Source organism: Callorhinus ursinus, unplaced genomic scaffold (genome assembly GCF_003265705.2).
Source record: "Callorhinus ursinus isolate GAN/ISIS: 27379988/994484 unplaced genomic scaffold, GSC_fseal_2.0 scaffold15, whole genome shotgun sequence".
NCBI lineage: Eukaryota > Metazoa > Chordata > Mammalia > Carnivora > Otariidae > Callorhinus > Callorhinus ursinus.
In genome coordinates, this window is record NW_027397077.1 from 42,286,537 (window position 1) to 42,301,824 (window position 15,288).

The window sequence follows — 15,288 nt, forward strand, 5'->3', positions numbered from 1 at the left end:
GATTCATCCACTGATTGGCCAGGCCTGAGTCACTTGATCACCCCCAGCAGCCCTACATAAACCAAATGATCTGAGTGAGGGTGGGGACGGGAAGGAGCCCAAAGGGTGCTTGGAGGGTATCGTTAACAGGTGGAGAAGGGCCAGAGACAGGGTGGGCAGAACTAACAGTGGCCCAGAGGGGTTGGCCTCCATTTAAGTGGGTGATGTCCGGCTACAGCAGGCCTCTCTCCCACACCATGGACACGAGAGAGATTTCCATGGCTGGTCCCCCGGGTCTCACGCTCCATTTCAAATGTGCTGGGCAGTGGGAGGGACAGTGGCATTTCGGCTGCCCTGCCTTGCAGGCAGCCCTGTTTCCTCACTGCCCTACCTCTGTCCACTTATCCTGAGGAGTGGTATGCTTGTTTCAGCCCCACATCCAGAGAAAAAGATTGACTCTCAAACCAGAAAAGTCTCTGTTTTTTCCTAGTAGAGAGGAACTCCTCTTTTCCCTCTCTAATTTATCATTGATTTGACAGCCACTTAGGGGCACTTGCCATATATAAAGGCAAACAGCTGCTGACTTAGGTTGGGTTGAGGGTGTTACCCACTTCATTTCCAGGCTCGAGGTAGCAAACAGGTTTACGGAACCCCTGTTGTTTATGATTGTATCTTCACTCAACCCGGTCTAAGGGAGCTGACCCTGGGCCAGGATATTCTGGGGACTCAGAGATGGATTGGAGGGAGCTAGTCTCTGGGCTGTGACCTGGCCATCCTCAAGGACACAGAGCGCTCTCACCCCCGATCTTGCCTCTGGAAGGAGAGAGCGTGAACCAACTCTCCCACCCCGGCACCACCACCAAGTTGGCAAAGCCTGATGGCAGCCTACACCATGCCCCCCAGTAGAGACATGCACTCCTGACACCCCAGGGTGCCCCCAGAGAGACAGTGGGTGCCCTCCCCAGCCATGCGGTCTCAGACAATGTCCCTGGACCTCACTAGGTCTCAGGCTCCTCAGCTTTAAAGAGGAGACTCATCTCAGTTGGTAGAATTATCGGTACAGACTAATGAGATTATTGTTATAAAAACCGCAGTGCACGGTAGACACTCGATAAATGCGATTTCCTTCCCAGAGATGTGAACCAAGTTCAAAGGGGCAGCCCCTGGTGTGGTGGGAGATTGAGCCCCTGGAGTGGTGGTCAAGAGATTAAAATAATGGAGGGGCCTCAGGAAAGGTGGAAGCAAGTGCTAACTGCGCCCGATACTCATTCCCTTTCTTTCTTTTAGTAATACCACTCCAAGTTCTAGCTGGGCACCTAGCCACCCAGCACAGGACAGCATCTCCCAGCTTCCCTTGCACCTGTGGTGCATGACATTAAGGTCTGGCCAATGGAGTATTACCGGAAATGGTATGTGCAGTTCTGGGTTGCACATTTCAGAGAACAGAGGCATCCTCCCCTTCTCTTGTTTCCTGTCTGATGGCTGGAATGTGGTCATGACGACCGGAGCTGCAACCAGAGCTATCTTGTATCATGATGGGGTATCTGTGGTCAGAGAACAGCAGGGCAGCAAGCAAGAAGGAGCCTGGCTGGGTCTCCCATGCTGCCTTCCAGCCCTGCACAACTTACTCTTGAAGAGTCTCATAAGAGAATGATTTCACGGTTTTTTGTTTAAACTACTGTTATTTTGGAGTTATAGCTGGTTTCTTCACTAACACAGAGGACTTCCAGGTTCCAGCCCAGGGTCTGGACTCAGGAAGATCTAGTGCAGGTCCTCTCTGAACTTTAACTTCTTCATGTATAAATAAAACAGTGAATATAAAAATGTACATGGACATAGAACATGATAGCTATTACTATTTCTACCCTACCCTCTATGCATTTATTGACTAAAGTCACAAATGCCCCGATGCTACAGGGATTAGAGTTACACAAAACAGACACTCTATTTTTGCTTCTAAATGTCTAGAACTGTAATCTTCAGAACTATGAGAGAGGGGCGCCTGGGTGGCTCAGTCGTTAAGCATCTGCCTTTGGCTCAGGTCATGATCCCAGGGTCCTGAGATCGAGCCCCGCATCGGGCTCCCTGCTCCGCGGGAAGCCTGCTTCTCCCTCTCCCACTCCCCCTGCTTGTGTTCCCTCTCTCGCTGTGTCTCTCTGTCAAATAAATAAATAAAATCTTTAAAAAAGAACTATGAGAGAGTTCACATGTAGGAGGCCCCCACTCAGTGTTCGAAGATGGTAAAACAGTTGTCAGCAGGACTTAAATCCCATAGCGGCCTCAGTAGGAGTCACATAAGTACACAGAGCAGCCCTTCCTCTCTCTAGCAGTCTGAGCCTCACAGTTATCATTTTCCTGTAAAAAGGCAATCCTCTAGAAGAATTTTTAGATCTGCAGCGCATTTTAGAACTTCTTCCCTCCAAATGCAAAACTCTATCCTGGCACAGCCCGGGAGCAGGGTTTCATCTGAAGCTTGTGGGAATGTTTGTATCTCTGAGTCTTTCTCTATTTCTCAATTCTTGGAAATTGCCCACAATGTGATCAAAATTGCTGCCCCTGTTTGTGCCAGCACCATGTGCCTCTTTGCCTCATCTCTCCTCCTGCTCTAACGTGGTTCCTGCAGATGGTCCTCAGGCCTCCCTCCACTCAGCCAGGCTGGGCTCTGGCACTGGGGTTCCACAGCAGTGGGTGCTGAGCACCTACTGTGTGCCAGGTGCTGTGCTAGGCACCTGAGATACCACCAGGAACGAGACAGACACAGGCGTGCCCAACCCCCCCCCGTGCCCTCCAGAGCTCAGGGGCTAGCGTGGGGGAGTTGTACCTCAGGGTGCTGGAGGTCCCAGGGGCTGTTGGAACCAGAGGAGGGGATCCTAACCTCCTCAGGGGTCAGGGAGGGCTTTTCCAAGCTCACTGAGGCCAAAAGGATGAATGGGAAACAATCCAGAGAAGGTAGGTGGGGGTGAAGAAAGGCCTTCTGGGCAGACTGTGTCAGTTAGCTTATGCTGCATGACAAACAACCCCCAAGCCTCATGGCTTAAAACAACACACCCAGTATTGTTGCTCGTGACTCTGTGGTCAACTGGAGGTTTGGCTGGTGGGCCAGCTGTGGGCTGGGTGACGGGGGTGACTAAGCCACGGGCCTCTGAGCATCCAGCAGGCTAGCCAGGGCTTGTTCTCATGGGGTTGGGACTGGCACGCTATCACTTCCACCATATTCTGTTGGTCAAAGCAAGTCACAAGGCCAGCTCAGATTTAAGGAGTGTGAGAGGGGCTGCAGAGTTACATGCAAATGCACATGGATACGGGCAGGGGTGAGAAACTGGGGCCATTTCCGCATCCATTGAACACACACACAAAAGAAACACAAAGGAAAAAGGCCAGCTCTTAACATCTAGCCCATTCCAAGAATCACAGCAGTTGGACTGCGGGGTTCCAGGGGGAAAGGGGCTCCATAAGCCAGACTCAAGAGGTCAAGCTTCCACTTATGGGCAGTGGGGAGCTATGAAGGGTGCTAGGCTGGAGAGTGATATCTAATTTCACTTTAGAACACTTTGATGGCCTCCGCCTCCCTCAATCCAGATGTCTGGTCATGGAGAGTCCCCTGGAAAATCCCAACAATAAAGAAACTACAAGAAGAAGAATGCAATTCTGTTTTAAACCTGTCCCCTCCAAATTCTACACCCTCCTTAGAGGTAACCACTGCTGTTACCTTGGTGTGAATCCTTTCAGACCTTCTTCTGTGCCTATACTTACACACACACAAACACACGCCCACACACGTGCTCATACACTCACACACACTTTCTTTCTTCGCAGGAGAGGAGAGCATATTCCACAGACACATTCCAGTTCATTCATTTTCATTTTTTAAAATTTATTTATTTATTTATTTATTTAAAGTAGGCTCCGCACCCAACATGGGGCTCTAACTCATGACCCCAAGATCAAGAGCCGCATGCTCCCCTGACCGAACCAGCCAGGCACCCTCTGATTCACTCATTTTCACTGCTGTATACTACTCTACTGGGTGAATAGACCACGGTTTATTTGTTCATTTTTCTCCTGGCGGGTATTTCGTTTGTCTTGAATTTTTGCTGCGATGGCAGTGAGCATCCTTATCTCTCAATGTAAGAGTTCCTCTCAGACTTATCCCTGGAGTGCCACGGGTGGGATGTGGCATGAATCTAGCTTTCGTTGTATTAGATGTCACTGCACTGCCTTCTAGAGTGGCTTCGAGCTTTCCCTCCCAGCAGCTATGTATTTCTTGACGTGCTGGCCACCCAGCATTGATAGATATCTAAAGACCGGTCATTCCAGCAGGTGTGGAAAAACACCTCATGCTTGTATTAATTCACTGCCTCGTTTCAAATGACTGCACGGTATTCGGTACTTGGGGACTAGTTCAGCCAAGCCTCGAGGGATTCCTCTGGAAGTTAGTTCTCTCTCTTTTTTTTTTTTTTTCTTTTCCAGATAATGCATCAGTTGTTTCTTTTCTGACTAAAGCTCTTCTAGGATACAGAAGTGGAGTCGCTGAGTTCAAGGGAATACATTTCCAAACCAGGCTGCACCCCAATTTACACCGTAGGTGGAGGCACTGAGGGCCCGGCTCCCTGCATCCATGCCTACACTGCCTTCAATTTTAGTCAGTTTGACGGGAAAATAGTATCTTATCACTGTTTCTGTGTGAATTTTCCCGAATGCCAAGGAAGCCAATAATATTTTCTTGTGTTTATCAGGCTTTCTGGTGAATTGCCTATTCATATTCTCTGTCCTTTTTTACCAGTTTATGGACACTTTTGCTAGACAATTTTATTTGAAAATTGCTCATTCAGGGTGACTGGGTGACTCAGTTGTTAAGCACCTGACTTCAGCTCAGGTCATGATCTCAGGGTCCTGGGATTGAGCCCCATGTTGGGCTCCCTGCTCAGTGGGGAGTCTGCTTCTCCCTCTCCCTCTGCCCCCCCATTGCCTTCTCTCTCTCAAATAAATAAAATCTTAAAAAAATAATAATAATAAATAAAAATTTTTCATTCATCCCTTAAAAATTCTTTCATATAAAACAGAAAAAAAGGAGGCCACAGGTTGATCTGGGGGTGTCTGCTCCAGGCAAACCCCACCAGCCGGGCTTCAACTGCCACTTCTTGAGAAACCAAGGTCGGCAGTGGCCTGGAAACAGGAGTGGCATGGGGCAAGTAGGGACTGGAGGCCTCAGTGAACACTTCCACACTCCAGGTGTGCCCAGTTCCCCATCAGCATCTCCAGGCCCTGTGGGGGCAGAGGGCGCAGGAGGGACCATCATCTCAGGGCCCATCATTTTGCCATGAGCCTGAGACCCAGAGAAGTCAATTGACTCACCCAAGGTCACATAGGAGTGGGTGGCCAAGCTGGGGCGTCAGCACACAAGGCAGGGTTGCAGTGCCCCATCCCAGCCCTCCTGCCCCAATCAGCAGCCCAGAGCCTCCCAGCCCAATCAGGGGCTAATTGGAGCGGTGGGCCTGGGCTCCTGATATATAAGAGGAACGAGCCTGGCCTGGAAGTCTCACGCCTTGGGAGGGGGGTCTGACGATCTGCGTCTGCGTCTGCGTCTGCAATGGCTCCTGGGAGCATTGCCTCCAGTGATATCTCAACCTCTTCAACGTCCTCAACCTCCTTGCCCTCCACAGTGGGGTCGACTGGGGTGTCTGAGTCTGAACAGCCAGGTAGGTAAGGGGAGGCAGCTCCTTGCGAGCCCGTTCCCTGGGTGTCCTGGACCCTCCTGGTGCCACCCAGCCTCCTCTCCCAGCCTGGCCCCAGCACCCATTCTAGAGGTTGTGCAGTTCACATGCTCATTTGGCAGAAGAGCTGATGCCCAAGGTAGCAGGGGCCGGGTCCTGCCTGGGGGCTGAGGCTGGCCCAGCTCAGGGGGAAGAGGGAAGAAGGCCTCCCCAGCTGGAGCCCATTTCCTGTCGGGGGAGGGCTGGTGGACACCCGGCAGCTGCGGGGCGGCTAGCTGGAGGAGCGGGAGCGGAGAGCAAGCGTTTGCTGCAAGGCTGGGCCTTGGGTTGAGGGCGGCTTCCCAATTTGCAATCAACAAACAATGCCTCAGGGTTTCTCTGGATATAGATTGGTTCATTCCCTCCAGGAGCTCCCAGTCTGAGGGGGAAGACTGCCTCATTAATAGATGCCATTTCATAATGTGGCCTGTGCTTTGACGTCGGGAATGCAGAGGGCTGTAGGAGCCCATAGGAGTCACTAACCTACTCTGGGAGGTCAAGGAAGGCTTTCTGAAAGCGGTGACCCCTGAAGGCGGGTTAAGCCTCACCCAGGAGAAAGAGGGTGAGGCGGGGCAAGTGTTCTGAGTGTGAGTAAAGGTTCCTTCAGAGGAAAAGTTGGAGGGTGGGTTCCAGGTGCTTTGGAGCCTGGGGCAGAGATGCTCACCCTGGCTTGAGAAGTCAGGGCAGGTGTCCAAATCGTGGTGCTGTGTGGGCCTTGAGGGATGAGTGAGGGCTACCTGAGTGAGCACGGGGGACAAAGGCCACCCAGGCAAGGTAAGAGCATGGGCAGAGGCCCAGAGGTGAGGGGGTTAGGGGAAGCTTCCAGGGAGTCCCAGGCCCTCCTCTGGCCAGGGGCAGAGTGGCGGGGCAGGAGGAGGGAAGGGGCAGGACCTGCCACACTGAGCCTCCAAGGCTTCAGCCAAGGCCTTGGGCCCTTTACACTGACAGCAGTGGGGAGGGGAGAGAGGGGAGGTACAGTGGGGAGAAGGCTGGGGTCCTCGGGATGGAGGGGGGAGAAGTCCATGAAGAAGGGGTGGGGATGGGAGGTCCAGAATGTCCTCCAGTTTCTTGCTTGCTTGGGTGTCCAGCTAAGTATGGTAGGTGCCATTCCTGGGAGAGAGAGGATGGAGGACAAGTTTGGGGGAGCTGTGTGTTCTGTCTGGTCATCCCTGGATATAGCAGGCATTGAATAACGCAGAATGAGGAACTGAATTCAGCTGTAGGGACTGGGGAGGGAAGAGACTTGGGGTAGCTCCCTGGAACAGGGCCTGGCTCTCGGGAGGCAGGGGAAGGGTTAGAACTGTCACTGCAGGCCAGGCCGGAGGACACCCCAGCTGGGAGGTGTTAAAGACCCCATCCCCACTGTACAGATGGGAAGACTAAGGCCCAGAGAGGAAAGTGAAACTCCCGAGGTCCTGGGTGTGGCTGACCAGGGATTCCACTCATTCACAAGCTTTGGCGCAAAATGAATATTCGCAGACACTGGGCTCTTCCTGGCCAAGAGGCAGCAGTAGATGAATTGGATTAGTTCTCTACAATGTTTTTTTACTTTTTTTTCTACTTTAAAATGTGTTTTTTTTTTAAATATATATATATTAGCCAATCAATTCCTTTTTAAAAGTCTTTAATTTTTGCAAACTGATCAGAAGCCAACATTTTTTTTAAAAAAGATTTTATTTATTTATTTGACAGAGAGAGAGAGCGAGAGAGGGAACACAAGCGGGGGGAGTGGGAGAGGGAGAAGCAGGCTTCCCGCGGAGCAGGGAGCTCGATGCGGGGCTCGATCCCAGGACCCTGGGATCATGACCTGAGCCGAAGGCAGACGCTTAACGACTGGGCCACCCAGGCGCCCCAGAAGCCAACATTTTTAATCACCACATTTAAATCAGGTTTCATATTTAAACCACTTGTATGCACCTTATAGTGACTGAAAGCTTTTCTCCCCTTGATCCTATTTTCTTTTGCAACTTAACAGTATCTCAGTAATTGAGGTATCTCAGTAATTCACGTACCATACAATTCACCCATTTAAAGGGTACAGTGGCTGTTAGTATATTCACAGCTGTGTATCCATTTCCACAGGCAACTTTAGAATATTTTCATCCCCTTTTAAAGAAAACCTGTACCCCTTACAGTCACTGCCCCTCCTCACCCACGATCCCCAGCCCCTGGCAACCACTAATCTACTTTCTGTCTATGATTATCCCATTCAGGACATTTCAATATAAATGGCATCCTATAATATGGGACTTTTCGTGACTGTCTTCTTGCACCCAGCGTGTTTTCAAGGAAGGACTTCATTCCTTCTTTTTGCTGGATGATATTCCATTTTATGGTTAATGTCATGTTCTGTTTATCCAATTCATTAGTTTATGGACATTTGGGTTTCTATTTTGGCTATTATAAATAATGCTGCTATGAACATTTGAGTACAAATCTTCATTTGAACTTGTGTTTTCATTTCTCTTGAGTATCCAAACCTAGGAGTGGGATTCTTTTGTAACTTATGTATGAAAACTTCCAAATGCATGCAACAATAGACAATGCAAACCAACCCCCACTCCCTTCCTGTGCACCCTTCGTACAGCTTCAACACTTATCAGCTCCTGGCTACTCTTATTTCACCTACTGTGTTATTTCAGGGCAAATGCCAGGCTTATCATTTCACCTATAAGTAGTCTAGCATTTATCTTTGTTTTTTAATTTAATTTTATTATTTTTTAATTTTGAGAGAGAGGAGCAGGTCGGGATGGTGGTGGAGGGGTGGGGGGCAGAGGGAGAGGGGGAGAGAGAATCATAAGCAGGCTCTGAGCTCAGTGCAGAGCCCGACGCAGGGCTTGATCTCATGACCCTGAGATCATGACCTGAGCTGAAATCAAGAGTCAGATGTTTAACACTCTGAGCCACCCAGGCGCCCCATCTTTATTTTTTAAAACTATTTTTAATTGATATATATTAGTTTTAGGTATATAACATAGTGCTTCATTATTTGTATACCTTATGAAATGCTTACCATGATTAAGTTTAGTTACCCTCTCTGTAAGTGAAATCAAACTATCTTTCTATCTGACTTATTTCACTTAACATAATACCTCGTAGGTCTATCCCATGTTGTTGCAAATGACAAGATTAGGGTTGAATAATATTCCAATGGGTCCACACACCGTGTCTTCTTTATCCATTCATCTATTCATGGACATGAGTTGCTTCCATATCTTGACTAATGCAAATGCTGCAATGAACAGAGGGGTGCATATATCTTTTTGAACTAGTGCTTTTGTTTTCTTCAGATAAATATGCAGAAGTGGAATTGCGAGACGGTAGGGTAGTTCTATGTTTCAATTTTGAGGAAACGCCATACTGTTTTCCAGAGTGGTTGTATCAATTTACATTCTCACCAATAGTACACAAGGGTTCCCTTTTCTCCACAGCCTCACCAACACTTGTTATTGTCTTTTTTTTTTTTTTAAGATTTTATTTATTTATTTGACAGAGCACAAGCAGGGGGAATGGCAGGCAGAGGGAGAGGGAGAAGCAGGTTCCCTGTAGAGCAGGGGGAGCCTGATGTGGGGCTCGATCCCAGGACCCCGGGGTCATGACCTGAGCCGAAGGCAGACGCTTAACCAACTGAGCCACCCAGGTGCACCCCTCCACTCCCCCCCCCCTTTTTTTTAAGTAGGCTCCACACCCAGCATGGAGCCAAACACAGGGCTTGAACTCACAGCCCTGAGATCAATACCTTAACTGAGCCACGCAGGTGCCCCTATTTCTTGTCTTTTTAATGTTAGCCATTCTGACAATTGTGAGGTGCTGTCTTGTTGTATTGTGATTTGCATTTCCTTGCTGATTAGTGATGTTGAGCATCTTTTCATGTGCCTGTTGGCCATCTATATGTCATTGGAGAAATGTCTATTCAAATTCTCTGCCCATTTTTTAATCAGATTGGTTTTTTTGTTATTGAGTTGTAGGAGTTCTTTATATACTTTGGATATTAACCCCTTATGGGGTATATCATTTGCAAGTATCTTCTCCCACTCAGTAGGGTTGCCTTTTCATTTTGTGATGATTTCCTTCACTGTGCAAAGCTTTTTAGTTTGATGTGATCCCAATAGTTTATTTTTGCTTATGTTGCCCTCAGTATTTACCTTTAAAAGAAAAGAGCCTCTTAGACTATAACTGCAATACCACCAGCAAACCCCCAAAAAATCATCCTTAATATCCCCAAATATTTCCAATGTTCACATTTATCTGGTTGCCTTCCCCCCCTCCCAAGTTGGCTCATTTAAGTCCCCATTCTTAGTTTGAGCAAAGGATCCCACGTTGCATGTGGTTGAACGGGCTCCGCAGGCTCTTTCATCCCTAGGGCCCCTTCCCACTTTTTTTTTCCCCCTCCTTGTTTATTTGTAGAAGCTGGGCTGTGTGTCCTGGAGAGCTCCTCACAGGCTGGATTTTGCTGATTTCCTCCCTGTGGCCCTCTCGCCAAGTCCCTAGTTTTCTAAAAGGACTATTTAATTCTTTCAGGGAAGCTCTATGGAGCGCCCGGCGTGGACCCAGCTCTGCGCGGGTCACTGGGAGACAGTGGCCAGACAAGCCACCTGCCCTGCCCTCCCGTTGGGGTGGTTACGGGCCAGCCGGCGGGCGGTGCTACCAAACTGGGTTGTGTCTGATCCCCCAGGCGCCTGGCCCACCCACCGTGGGCCCTGGCTGGTGCCTGGCGCATGGTCTGCCAGGCAGGTTTGTGGTCGATCAGGCCGAGGGTGGTCTGGGCGCCAGGTGACGCCCCACTGTCTCCCCACCTCTCCCCCCACCCCCCGCAGGCCCGAGCTGCAGCACCGCCCGAGGGCCGCGCCGCCACCCTCCCATGCTGCGCATGGTCCTGGAGGCGCTGCAGGCGGGGGAGCGGCGCCGGGGCACCTCCGTGGCGGCCATCAAGGTTTATATCCTGCAGAAGTACCCTACAGTGGATGTCCTCCGGCTCAAGTACCTGCTGAAGCAGGCCCTGGCCACGGGCATGCACCGCGGCCTGCTTGTCCGGCCCACCAACTCCAAGGCCAGGGGGGCCACTGGCAGCTTCAAAGTGAGCCTGCTTGGGCTGGAGGGTGGGACTGGGGGAGGCCACAGGGTGGGAGGGTCTGGGCCCCAGACTTTGAGCTTCAGCCCCAGCTCCTCCTCCCTGCCCCCCACCTCGGGGAGGCTGTTCCCTGTCTTCTTCCTTCTGCCTTCTCAGAGATATCTTCTCCTCCAGGAAGGGTAGTGGGGTGCCTCCTTTGAGAGCCTGCAGGGCCCCAGTTCCCCGGCTGTGTCTGCCTTCATCCCTGTCACGGGTGTCCAGTGACCAGGGACTATCTCTGCTGTGTTCACTCTGAGTCCTTAGTGCCCACAGCACCTGCCTGGAATTCTCCCGTCATGGACAAGGCACACCCAACCATGGGGTCTAGAAGGTCACAGCTGGGTTTGCTGCCCACGCTCTCTGGCTACAAACCCCAGGTCTCCAGACCAGGGCTGGCACCTCCCTGAGCCACCCCCCCCCATCCTCATCTTTCAAAGGGGAGGGTCCTGGAGGGGAGCCATCCAGGGACACCTAGAGCTGAGGGCAGATTTGGCACAAAATCCAACGCCAGCATTGTGACTGTCAGCTGCCACCAGGGAAATCTCAGGGACCCGGACATGGGGTCTTTCTGGTCATTGCTGGGCCCCAGCACGTGGCAGTTGCTCTGACCGTAACCACAGAACACTGGAACTTTCTCAATGTACCGTGTTCCAGTCCCTGTGGTAACCAGGTGGCTGAGGACAACAAGCTCCTCGTAGAATTCCCAGGCAACGGTCAGAGATTGGACACAAGCTATGGCAAGTCCAGGTGCATAGGGTGGGGCGAAGGAGAGCAAGGTGGGGGGCACTGAGGGTGTGCATGGCTGGGTTAGGCTGCAGGACCTGAGAGCCTGTCAGGAAAGTGGGCTGAGGGGATGGGAGGCGGGGAAGGGAGCCTGGAGTGTCATGGAGTTAGAAATGTGTGTGTGCTAGGAGGGCGGTTGTTTCTGGTCTTGACGGTAACGGGGAGCCATGAGATTTTGGGGACAGGGGGAGCAACATCATTAGAGGCAGGCTCTAGGACGAGACTACCTGTTTGCCAAGGGCCCTCACATCCCCCTGCCTCTCACCCATTTCCTGATGTCCCCGCTGTAAAGATGGGAAGACAGGCCAGTGGGAGAAGAGATAGTCTTGGCTGAGTTGCACAGGAAGCTGTGACTTGGAAGGTCCACCCAAGAGGCAAAAGGGGAAAAGGGAGACTTGGGGAGGCATAGGGGGTGTGAGGCATGACGTGGGGGGGTGGGGCCTAGGTGGGAGGAGGAGGGGGAGTCCGAGTGCATGCGAAGGTGTGTGGAGCGGGAGGTCAAAGGAGATTTGTAGACTAGCATCTCAGAGGACTGGGGTCAGGACTCAGTGTGTGTGGTGCACTTTACTCCCAGGAGCCTGGCTTTGAGACTTCCGGACTTGGGGGGCAGGAGGGGGGGTGCCTGTGACCTCCTGACAGCCACCTGCGCAGGAGGTAAGAGAACCTCTGGCATGTCTAGGAGACTCAGGTCCCCTAGCTCCTCAATGGCAACACCCCTCCCTCAAAGAGCAATACGGGGATAGAATGTGTCTTTGGCATCAGGCCTTTAGGAGGTGCTCATGCATCTGCTCCCCACGCCCCTGACCACCTTCTTCGCCCCCTCTTTTGGAACAAGGCTTTCCTCTCTGAGCTTCGTGTAGGGGTATGAGACCCTGAGAACTTCTGCTCTCAATTCCACCCCATTCTCTCCTCCACCAGTTGGTTCCCAAGCATAAGAGGAAAGTCCAACCCAAGAAGATGCCCATCGTGACAGCCCCCAGGAAACCCAGTGAGGCCAAGGGGAAGGGCCCCAAGAAACCGAGGGAGGCAAAGAAGGACCCTCCCAACCCAGGCGAGGTGAAAAGGGGACCCAGGAAGCTGCGAGAGGTGAGGACGGCTCCTCCCAAACCAGGTGCAGCCAAGGAGAAGGCTCCCAAGAAAGGCGGCCCGACCAAAGACCAAGAGGCAAGAGCGAGTGAGGCCAGAAAGGCCTCCCAACAGCCAGACAAGGCCACACGGGCCCCTCCCAGTGCCACCGGGCCCAGTGGGAAGTCAAAGGTCAAAGGCAGAAGGAAGAGCCAGGGTAGGTGTGTGAGTGGGGCGAGAGGGAGGGATAGGGATTTGTGGCAGCCACTGGATATGAGGTGAGAGGCAGGAGAGGCCTGTTCTGGGGAGGAGCTTCCTTCTCTAGTGAATGTGCCTGAGTCCTTGGCTCGAGCTGGAGAGTGGGAGAACTCATGGTAGCTGGGGGGTGGGGGTAGGGGATAGGTTTAGGAAAGGGGAGACGCAGGGAGAAGAGGAGCCTGACTCATCCGAGAGGAGTCAGGGGAAGCTTCCTGGAGGAGGTGTCCCAGGGAGGACAACAGCGTATGCAAAGGTCAGAGGCACGAAGAAGGTAAAGGTTTTGAGGAAGTGCAAATAGTTCTGTGTGCAGTATGGGAAGTAGAAGGGGGGAGCCTGTGAAGGGCAGCTGGGAGTCTGGCCTCGATCTGGAAGACAATGAAGAGCCATGGAAGGACTTTGAACAGGGAACAGCTAGGGTACAAGGTATTTTTTTTTTTTAAATGTATCATGGCTGCCGTGTGGAAGATGGCCGAAAGACTAGAGACTAATAAACCAGTGGGGGGTCTTTGGTGTGGGTGAACACGGAGCAAGGGGGGCTCTGCCTGGTGCCTTGCTCAGGGTGAGAGATGGTCTTCCACCATCCATTTAATCCCCCAACCATCCCATGAGAGAGATGCTGTTATCCCCAGTTGGCAGACAAGGGCACCCAGGCTCAGAGTGGCCAACCGACTTGCCCCAGGTCACATAGCCTGTAAGCGGCAGAGTGAGGACTGGGGCCCCTGAACCTTCCTGCCCACCAGAAGCTCCTCCCGAAAGGGGTCCTTCCCACATGCTCTCCCCCACCCTCTGACAGGTGGTGAGGCCCACAGGAAGACAAAAGCTGGGAGTCGGAGTGCAAAACCCACGGTCCCCAAGGTAGGTCCTGTGACTTCCCTGGTCTGGATCTCCACGCTGAGCAGGCTAGAGCTCGGGCTCCCCACACCCAGCCCCTGGGAGGGTCCATGGAGAAGGGGGTAATTTGCTTTTGTACAAAGCACATTTCACTTCTGTCTGGCCCTCCAGTGCTCTGAGGATCCTCACCCCCATTTCACATGTCAGACCCAGGCTTAGAGAGGTGGGGTCCCTTGTCCAAAGGCACCCAGAACCCCCCCTCCCTTGGAGCCCACTGGGATTTCAGCCCTATTCTTGTGGGCTCCAAGCTGTGTGTCTAACCCTGCCTCACGCTGTCCTCTGGCTCCTGGTTTGCTTTCGTATAGGCCAAGAAGGGTACTGCTTCTCCAGCCAAAAAGAAGGAAAATCACGTCCCTAAAGAGGTCGTTGCTCATGCAGCCAAGGCGGGGCCCAAAGCCAAGGCCGCTGCTCTTCCCAGGGCTGGTGGGTCTAAGATGGTGCCTGAACCCCTGGCCAGGAAGACAGAGGCCCCCAAGGGCCCAAGGAGGCTGAACTTGCCCACCAAGGCCTCATCGTCCAAACTGGCCAGTAGGAAGGCAGAGGCTGAAAGCTAGAGCTGGGGTAGAGACACGGAGATCCTGCCCGAGTTTTTATTCCCCAACATACCGTCACTCTATTTATTTCATTGTAATCTATTTATCAATAAAGGCTTTTTTCCCCTCACAAATCGGTGTCGGTGGAGGCTGAGGTCCAAGGATTTTGGCCATCTACGGCTCATGCCCAGATAGGGGTTCCCTCCCTGCGGGAGACAGGTTCTACAGTGTAAAGGGCTGGTTCAGGGGTCCAAGACATGTAGGGGTCTGTGGAGGCACAGGAGGGGTGTTAAACCCAGCCTGAGATCTGGGACTGCTTCCTGGAGGAGGTGGCTTTTGGTTCTAAAGGATGAGCAGAAGACAGCTTAGGCGGGGAAGGGCACTGCAGGCAGAGGGCCCAGCATGTGAGGTGGGGCTGGACAGTGTGGTGGAAGGAGGGGGTTTGTGGCTCTGAGAGGAGCATGGGGTAGGGAGGAGGGTGGGGGATGTGGTGGACAAGTGAAGGTAGACAGTGAGGGCTAGGCAGGAAGGGCTATAGGCAGGGGAGAGACTAGATATGGTTAGTGTGTGTTTAAGAAAGAGTCCTCTGGCCAAGGAGAGGACCATTCAACAAGTTCCTGAGCGGGGCCCTGCTCTAATCAACAGAAGGAGGAGAAAGTGCAAAGGCCCTGTGGTGGAAACATACTTGACAGGCTCTAAGAGCCTTCGGGAGTTCCATGAGGAGGGACAGTAATGGGAGATGAGGTTCAGGGTTGCTTTAAAAACATCTGTGACCCTCTTCCCATGGGGAGGTGGAGTCTATGTCCCCGCCCCTTACCTCTGGGCTCTGTGATTGCTTGAATAGTAGAATACAGTGGGAAGGACATTATGACAGTTTCTGGGCCCAGACCTTAGGGAGCCTGGCTGCTTCTACTCC

The 15,288-nt window shown here is 52.1% G+C and overlaps 1 protein-coding gene across 2 annotated transcripts; it reads left to right on the forward strand.

The window, feature by feature from the left end:
* The first annotated feature begins 5,569 nt into the window (after positions 1 to 5,569).
* On the forward strand, positions 5,570 to 14,492 carry H1-8 (H1.8 linker histone). 2 transcript variants are annotated; one of them, XM_025885756.2, is made up of 5 exons: positions 5,570 to 5,678; positions 10,550 to 10,809; positions 12,544 to 12,907; positions 13,742 to 13,803; positions 14,145 to 14,492. In XM_025885756.2, the coding sequence occupies exons 1-5, from the start codon at positions 5,570 to 5,572 to the stop codon at positions 14,391 to 14,393; spliced, it is 1,044 nt and encodes a 347-aa protein (XP_025741541.1). In that variant the 3' UTR covers positions 14,394 to 14,492. The 2 variants fall into 2 exon arrangements, with proteins under 2 accessions (XP_025741541.1, XP_073757789.1); XM_073901688.1 differs by lacking the exons at positions 5,570 to 5,678; positions 10,550 to 10,809 and adding an exon at positions 11,546 to 11,589.
* Positions 14,493 to 15,288: the final 796 nt, after the last annotated feature.

Excerpts from the sequence above, each read along its gene's own strand:
- H1-8 (XM_025885756.2), top strand. The coding sequence starts at position 5,570 with ATGGCTCCTGGGAGCATTGCCTCCAGTGATATCTCAACCTCTTCAACG. Across the intron at positions 10,810-12,543 it reads GGGCCACTGGCAGCTTCAAA|TTGGTTCCCAAGCATAAGAG; the intron begins GTGAGCCTGCTT and ends CTCCTCCACCAG. Across the intron at positions 12,908-13,741 it reads AGGCAGAAGGAAGAGCCAGG|GTGGTGAGGCCCACAGGAAG; the intron begins GTAGGTGTGTGA and ends ACCCTCTGACAG.